The sequence below is a fragment of the Candoia aspera genome, chromosome 5 (genome assembly GCF_035149785.1).
Source record: "Candoia aspera isolate rCanAsp1 chromosome 5, rCanAsp1.hap2, whole genome shotgun sequence".
NCBI classification, from domain to species: Eukaryota; Metazoa; Chordata; class Lepidosauria; order Squamata; family Boidae; genus Candoia; species Candoia aspera.
Genome location: NC_086157.1, coordinates 63,545,541 through 63,554,491, shown reverse-complemented (window position 1 = coordinate 63,554,491; position 8,951 = coordinate 63,545,541). Strand labels below are relative to the sequence as shown.

At 40.1% G+C, this 8,951-nt stretch overlaps 1 protein-coding gene across 3 annotated transcripts in view; it reads left to right on the top strand.

Moving 5' to 3' along the window:
• Positions 1-240: 240 nt before the first annotated feature.
• Positions 241-8,951, top strand: part of HUNK (hormonally up-regulated Neu-associated kinase) — a 50,907-nt gene continuing 42,196 nt past the window's right edge. For all 3 annotated transcript variants that reach the window (XM_063305438.1, XM_063305437.1, XM_063305436.1), the window contains exon 1: positions 241-998. In XM_063305438.1, the coding sequence (XP_063161508.1) occupies positions 744-998 (255 nt within the window). In that variant the 5' untranslated portion in view covers positions 241-743. The remainder of the gene's footprint in view (positions 999-8,951) is intronic.

Sequence of the window (8,951 nt, the reverse complement as noted above, 5' to 3'; positions counted from 1 at the left end):
TTCAAGATCCCGGTCGTTGTCGAATTTCATTATTTCTAATCCTGCATCTGTCCCCAGCTGAGCGATCGGGTTACATTACAGCAAATTCAGCCTGAATGAAGTATTTTCTCCCCATTCCCCCTCCCCACCAGCTGGAGGGGAAAGGAGCCCCAGGCAGCGGTACCGGGGAGAGGGAGAGAGAGGCAGAGACCCAGGCACGGTACAAGAGGGAGGGGACAAGTGATCGACAGATCCAATGAGGAGAAGGCAGCCAACTGGCTTCCAAGGAGGCTGGAGACAATTGATCTGCGGGAGCTGGCTCGGCTCCCTCTTCAACGTGAGGAGGTATAGACTCAGCGTTGTAGCAGTGCTACTCGCCCCAGCTGAACCCGGAGCTTCGTCGTCGTCGCAGCTACCCTGGAATCTCGGCTAGCTCTCGGCAAAGCCAGACTGGCCGCCTGGGGAAGCGGGTTCCTTGCCGTTCTTTTTCGTCCTGCCTTTATTTTATTGACAAGAAGCAAGGTGCCCCAGTCCGTCATTCAGCCGCCGGCAGCTCCCCACGTGGACTCCCGGGTGCTGATCACATTGGCGAGCGGGTGCTGCAGACTTGAGGTCGGGAAGTAGCAGCAGCAGCGAGACCGCTTTGCAGAGGAGTTCCTCGTGGCCGCCGCGGTTTAGCGAGGGTGCAAGTTGCGGGAACGGGCCAAGGGGAGGGACGCAGCCCGCGCTTTGCACCGGGACGCAGCGGTTGCAGCAAGAGCAGGATGCCGGCAGCTGCTGGCGACGGGCTTTTAGGTGAGCCTACGGCGGCGAACTTCGGCGACGACGAACCTTCGACGCCCCCCCTCAGCCCGGAGGGGACCTTCCTGGCCGCCTGGGTCAACGCTTCGGCCTCCCGGGAGCGCCTCCGAGAATTCCAGCACACCAAGCGGGTCGGGAACTACCTGATCGGCAGGAAGTTGGGAGAAGGCTCCTTCGCCAAAGTGCGGGAAGGGTTGCATGTGGTGACCGGAGAAAAGGTAGCTCTGCCGCAGCATTTTCCATTCTTCGCCTGAGCAGTTTCCCGCCAGAGGACTCGAGGAAGGCTTTATTAGGCGCCCCCTCAACACATACATGATTAGCCTCTAGCGCGGCCGCCTCTACTCCTCCCATCTTGGGAGAGAGCTGGACCGGCCGTTGCGACTGCCTAGTTGGCTACCGCCCGGCTCCGGGGGTTTTGTAGCGCCGCCCCTCCCACGAACGAAGTTGGGTCTTTTTTTCAAAATAGCCCCCGTGAAGAGGCCCGTTTTCCTCGCCTTCTACACCGTTGCTTTCAGCCACCGCTGCCCAAATCCCGTTCCTAATCCGCCTGCAAGGGCCGCTGTTCGCTGCTCTCTCTCCCCAGAGGTCCCTGCTTTTAGTTTACAATTGTTTAGGTGCTTCCAGACGGAGGGTGCCTAGCGCTTCCAATCGAAAGACATTGCGCAGCTAGCTGTTCTGCCCATTGCTTCTTAACAAGGCTTTGGGGCAATCCCCAATTATGGAGTTATTGCCGTGCTCACACGATGTTTTCTAGTTTTAACCCTTGTGTCTTTTGCCATTCCTTCTTGACCTTTTTTTTTCAGTTAAGAAAGAAGAATAGTTGCTGCACAATGGTCGTTGATTTGTAGTATTGGAGATGCAATTCCGTGGGTCAGAGGAAGCCGTGGGAACAGGGACTGGTTGCAAGTGGAAGGCTATGTTTTCACACAGTACTTGCATTGTTCACGATATTTTACAGAAGGTCCAGATGCCATAATCTTTCGTTTGTAACCTCCCATGTTTCCCTACTACTTCTTTTTCTTTTTGGATTAAAAAATACATTTTTAAAAGTCTACATTTTAATTGGAAGAGCTAGAAACCTTCTGTCTTGAAGCACTTAAATTTCCCCATCACCACCAAGGAGTTGTCTGTTTGAGGCTGGGTAATTGCACAATCAAAGCTTTATTTGTAAACATCATCTGAAAAGGGAAAGGGCAACTTTTCCAGATCCCTGTAGCCAAATAGACAGTACCTCTCTTCACCCCCACCCGGCTCCCATGAAAGGAGATTCAACATTTTGAATGAAATAAGGACGTAAAGAGGGAGTGGATAAGTCAATATTAGGGAATAGTAAGAAGACAAAGGATGCCTCCACATATTTTCCACTGGTCCCAAGGAATAGGTACAGGGTAACTGTCCCATCTACTGATCCTTCTCCCATCCCTGCCTCATCATCTCCTCTTGCACCCCACCCCTAAATCTGGCAAATGAAGCAGTCTGAATTAACAAAAAACCTTGTCTTGGAAGCACCCAAAGTCATGCAAGATATATGTGGTATAATTCTAGGCCTGTGTACGTGGCAGTAAGACTTTGTGAATTTACTTGTGTTTATTGATAAAAAAAAAACGTGGAATAACCTAAGTTGTGCTAGGCTATTACAGCCTTCCTCAACTTGTTTCTTTGAGATTTATTGGATGGCAATATACATAACTTCCATCCTGTAGTAGTTGATGGGATTATTGTCCAATGCATTTCCAGAATACCTTGTTTGGGAAATCTAGTTTACTACAAATAGATTAATTAGGGGTGGTCCCAGAGAAGCTTTTATTTTGCTGTCTTCCTGCCCCATTCATATAATTTTTTGGCAGGGCAAAGTCGCTTATTTGTGATTGCTCCTGTGTTTTCCTGTTCTTTTAATTTTTAGGTACGGGGGGAGGGGGATGTCAGATAGAATAGTAGCACAGTGCATTTTCATTGGCAGCGTAAGGAGCCATTCACCTGAAAACATCCTCCTCTTCCTGTTCTAGATCACTGGAATAGTCACCCTAAGTCTGCAATTCAGAATAATAAAAATGTAATATTTAATAGTCTGAAACTATTCATTCTTTGCCTTTTGGCTATTGGAAACTCACTTGTGGTTTTACAACTTTTTGATCTTGTTAAATATGCAGATTACTGTGTAAATGAGGTTATTGAAGACACTCTTGATATAATAATGTGTCATTAGGACTATTCCAGACATCTCTGGGATAAGTGATTTGGTGATAACAACTGCAATACATTTTGTAAATTATTTGTGTTAGCTAATGTTGGCTAATTAGCTAATGCTAATATTAAACATTAATTAGCTAATGTTAGTTAATGTTGCCAGTTTGGTGTAGTGGTTAAGCCATCAGTCTAGAAACCGGGAAATCATGAGTTCTAGTACTGCCTTAGGCACGAAACCAGCTGGGTGACCTTGGGCCAGTCACTTTCTGTCAGCCCTAGGAAGGCAGCAATGCCAAACCACTTCTGAAAAACCTTGCCAAGAAAAATGCAGGAACTTGTCCAGGCAGTCTCTGAGAATCAGACACGATTGGACAGATTTTTAAAAAAGTTGGACGAGTAATAACTACTCTTAGAAGCTAATTACAATACTAAGGAATTGTGATGCATTATTCAGTATAGGTTTTTTGGCAGTAATCTGGAAGTGGTTTGCCACTGTCTTATTCTGCATGATTTTCAGCTTCTTGGTCTTGTTTGCAATTCTGGGATTAGGCTTAAGGGGGAAGTTGAAGAAAAAGTCAATAGCAAATAACTTTCTTGTCAGGTTAAATTTGAAGGGGACTTTTTTTTTTTTTACTCCCAAGTACCTATTTTAAGAATTCATTGCTAATGTTTTTCATAATTAATCCACTTTCTTTGAATTAACATTTAGGCCACAATCAATTGCATTATTAAGCCCAGGCTTTACATACAAGTACTTCCAATCTATGTCTGGAGAAAGTGGACAAGGCCTGCTTACATCCAATCAGGTTACTATAAAGCTGTAAACATTGCTTTGAACATCCATAGTGGGGGCCAGGTACTTTGATTATGTTATATCTGTTTTGTGCCACTTGCTTTAAGTGTTTACTTTTAGGCTCTAAAGTAGCAGTCTTGAACACTGAAACCTTAAATCAGGATGGTGTAGTTCTGATATATTCCTGAAGTAATAAAAAGTCTGTCTGCATATATTTTGGCACAACAATGGTTTGATGATTCTAGAAGACAGTATTAGTGCGGAAATTACCTAAGTCACGCCTACCGAGTAAATCTGCAGAATCTGCTATTTTTCTATTTTCTATTTAATATGGATATAATAATAGTTACTTGGTGGATACTGTTTTTCTTACAGCTGCTCTAAAGAAACCTGATCCTGTGCATATTTTCCAAAAAGTCCACTGTGATCAATGGAGCTTATTCTAAACTAACTGCATAAGATTATAGAGTTGGAAGGGGCCATTTGGGGCATTCAGTTCCGTGCTCAGTGTGAGAATTCAAAGTAAAGGATCCCCAACAGCTGCTTAGCATCTGTTTGAATAGATCCAGTGAAGAGAAGCCTACTATTGATTGCAATGTTGAACCGATCTTACAGAAAGGTTTTTCAGTTGGAATTTTGCTTTTGTATAACTTATACATTATTCCACGTTGTTACTCAGGTATCATAGCAAGCTGGTCTTGTTCTTCTGCTTGAATTTCTTTGAGGTATTTGAAGGGTATTATATTCTCTCTCTGTCTTCTGTGGGCTAAGCACCTTCATCTCTTTCTGTCTCTTTTTATAAGAACTTAGTTTCTAGCCCCTGTTCATCCTTATTACTCTTTTTGAACCTATTCAAATCCTTCATAGAGTCTAGTGCCCAGAACTGGACAAAATCCTTGGGGTCTGACTAAAAAATGATAAAGTGGACTGACTTCTTTCCATGATTTGGTAAAGTACCTCTCTTGATACTGTCTACAATTGCATTTCCATATCACACTGCTGGCTTACGCTCAGTTTTTATCAACTGCTATTCCAAGATAATTTTGTTTTTGTTTTCTGGAGTATTTGTTATTCCACCTAATTTTGTGTCATCTGCAGATTAGAGAAACATTGTATCTCTTCTTCATCCACCAACATTGGTTTTGTGCTTCCAAAATACTGGATCATGACATTTGTTATCAGGAGTGTTGTGAAAAGTAAATTAAACAAACGGATGAAAGCAATGTCTTGGGCATTAGAAAGGAATACAGATATAACTGAACATTGTTAAACTTAGTTGTTGCCATTAATGTTTGATACTTGTGCTGTAGTGTTACCTGAGATTTCTTTAGATTAATCAGTTTAAAACATTGATTAAAAAGATGTTCCAATTAATTATTAGGAAATATCTTTATAGCATGATATGGAAATAGAATGCTGGTTAGAACTTCTCTAATTGATGCTACCATTGTGCAAAGTATGCCATCCAGTGGTTGTTCAGATTTGTGCAGCCAGGTCTGGTAGCCCTAGTTCTGTCATGCTTCACTTATACAGGTATCCAAACCTAACATGTATATGTTGGGACCAAGATAAGCTGCCCACTACTCTTTATTTTTTCTTAGTTCTTCAGGGACCAGTTCACATTTGTAATTGTGCAAAAGGAATTATGCAAAATCTGGACAGCAGCAAAGAGATTCAGAGGCTGAATTTTTGTAACCCTAATGTACTAGCGCTAATTATATTTGAGATAATTAACTGAGGGCTAGGTTTGTAAACTTTTCCAGATTCAGTCCTGTATCATGAACTTCTTCCTGTTATGCAGCTGATAAAGACATTTTAGTTTCTGCCAGTACAGAGATGCAGTGAATGGAAACTAAACCTGTTGAATTATTGTTATATAGCTGCTAACGAGTTGGGAAAAGTATGCAGAGGATGGCTTCTGGATTTTTTCCACAATCCTAGGACCAGCAGTTGCTGTGGAAAGAATCTACATTTTCTTTTGTGTATTGAAATAATGTGTTATATCTCTGCATTATTGCTCTCCTCATCTTGCATCCATATTTTATGTCTCTATTCCCCACTAGTGTTGCACTTTTGTGTTTGTGTGTACCAAGAAGCACAGGATGGGTTGTATGCATTTCTCTCTGGGGCCCATGACCAAGATGGAGGAGGGCTTAGAATGGAATTGTCAGCAGTGTTTCAAGCTGCTGCCCCACTGTCTCTCCCATAGGGATCCACTGAGGTGACTTTTTCCTGGATTTCTTTCTCCACAGCCCCCAGCTTGATGTGGTCAATTTTCAATTCATATTTCTTCTGCCATCTTCTCCTACACCAAATTTAGTCCTGTTCTCTTCTGTTTTCAGAGAAGTATCCTGCTGCCAGACAGACTGATGGACAGAGTCCAAAGCCCCTTTACACAATTTCTTTCCAAATTATACTGAGTTGGAAAAAAAAACAAGCTAGAGAAACCTTATAAAACATAGCTTCTAGAATTCTTCCCCTCCCCCCTTACAATAGGTCTACTCTAGATACATGACTGGGGAGGAGAAGAAAGGGGTGCTTAGAATGGAACAGTTGGCAGTATTCCAAACTGCCCCTCTCCTAAGGATTCACTGGATTTTTTTCTGGAATTTTTCCTTCTCTGCAGCCCTTGTCTGGATCTGGCCTTTTTTTTTTTTTTTTGTGCGTTCTCTGACAAAGTTTGGTCCTGTTGTGTTGTGTTTTGGGAGAGTTATTCTGCTGCCAGAGAGACAGATGGATGAGTTCCAAGCATTTTCACATAGTTTTTTTCTAATATCCCAGGGGCTGAAAATAACAAAAACGGGTGTTAGTCCTACTTTAGAATCTGAGAAAAGTCAAGGTAGATTTAATTGGGCTTTTCAAAGGCTACTAGATAATCCAAAGTGGAATGGATGGAACTTCTGAATGAGTGTTCAGCATCTTTGTTTTGTGCATATGGATTAGTGGCTAATCATAAATTAATGTGACTGCCAAACTTAGTACTTAACTAAATATTGTTAATATTTTAATTTGTGTCCCTGAAATATATCAGATCCTTCATTCATCTTCCTGCAAATCTTAACAATGAATTTTACAATTAAGATTAGTAGTATTTCAATTTAGTAATTGTAAATAAAAGTTTAACTAAAATCATCTAGTTTTTTAATCTTTTCCAACTGTATGTCTAGTTTTTTCTAAAACAACTCTTTCACATTTCTTTAATATTGTCACATATATAATTGTTTCCCTTGACTAAGGTGAAAAGATTTCTTTAACAACTATTTTAAAATAATGTAAGTTTAAAAAAAACAATTTTCCTTCCCAGGACTGTCTGTGGAGGGTGTTGAAAAAGTCAAGATGGTGGCCATGATTGTGCAGTCAAAGCCCTCCCTCTTTTCATGTGAGTTGCATATGTAATGCACATCAAGAGACGCAAGGCTTCAGTCCCAGCCGTCATTTTGACTTTTTTGATATAGGTATTATTTATGAAATTTGTATACCACCTGAATCCAGTAGTTGAAGGACAATGACAAAATCCCATTGTTGCATGACAAAATGAGTAGAATGGCTTGCTGTTTGTAGGATTAGATCCTGAAATTAAAGGATGTTTTTGCCAAACCTATACATTTCAGCCAAAACTTTGGATACCTTGATTTCAGCTATTGAAAGATATATTTATACATTTCATTAATGCTACTGCAAATTTTAAAAAATTCAATTTTTGCTCTTTTGGATGAAATCAGCTTTTGTATTTCCCTACTTGGTAGCTGCTAAAGATAGCCAAGTTATGTGAATAACTAATATGAGAAGGATCTTTTTATAGAAAGGTTTTTTTTAGATTATTAGAAAAATAATCTAACAAAAGACCTTTCTAGAAAAAGATCCTTCTAATGTTAGTTATTCCGTCTTTATGGCTTAACACAAATTGTTGCTATGCTCTGTATTTTAGAATCTTTGAAATGCAGGGGTGGCTTATGTAGGAATAACAAGCACTGCTGAAAGCTGGAAATTCTTGTTAATCTTCATTAACAAAATTCATAATGAAAGAAGCAACAGCTTTCTAAAAACAGCTGGGTGGTAGATCTCTTTGAATTTGTCAGTGTTAGATCATTTTCCATAGACGTTTTAAAAACTGCATACTACCATAACAGGTATATTTCTTTCGAACATTAATGTCTTGCTTTATCTTTTGACTATTTATGAATGTTGTATGCAAAGAGTAATACAGTTCCAGGTCTTCTTTGCATGTGTAGAGTTATCAGCTATGTTTATGTCTTTCAGCGGACTTCATACATTTCAGTCCTATAAATTATTTTAGATTAAATTGTATGGTTTAAGTATAGGATTAACAACTATTTACATTTACATAGTGTTTACAAGAAATGTTGCAAGATTGCATATGCAGGAAAATGAACTTAATCTTTTCTCATTTGCTTGAAGTTACCATGGTAAAAAGGCAGCCAAAAATGTAATCTTCACCACATCTGCTACTACATTCTGCTACATTTATCATTTCAGAGGTATTTATAATGTGTTTTACTTAATGTGTGGCTTGTTTCTATGACAATGTAATATCATGTGTAACCAAGTTAAAGTAGTTGCAATAAATTACCATATTACTGATAATCTCTTTACTAGCTAACACAAATTGGGTCTAAATTTCCTGTTAGGTCCCCATTCAGAAATAGTGGCTATACTTTAAAATGCTTCAAGTCAATAGCAGAGACTGCAGCTTTTGCACTTTTTACCCCAGTAATCCCTTTACTGGTTAATAGGGCTGTAGTTTGCAAAACAGCAAATGGGAGAAGAAAACAGGTCAAGAACAAATGGAGAAGCAGAAGCTGTATTTACATATACGCATTCGGTATATAAATGGAGACCTGGCAACCCTATTTTATACTCGATTTTTCTCTTGCTCAATTAGTACACTGTCCAACCTTACTGGGGATAATTAAGCCAAACAGAAATATTGGGTTCATGTTTGTGCTAAGCTATGGTTTGTTGAACAAGATATAGAAGCCTGATTTACATATCATGCTAATCCAAAACCAAACAGACTACAGTATAACTTTGTTTAAACTCTGTTTTGAAGGTACAGTTGTTTTGGTTGTAATACAGATTTTTAAACAGAAATTTCTTAGTTTAAGTGAGTAATTCTGCAAATGATCATATTGCATCTTTGCTTCCTAGTTTGCATCAAATAAGAATTATT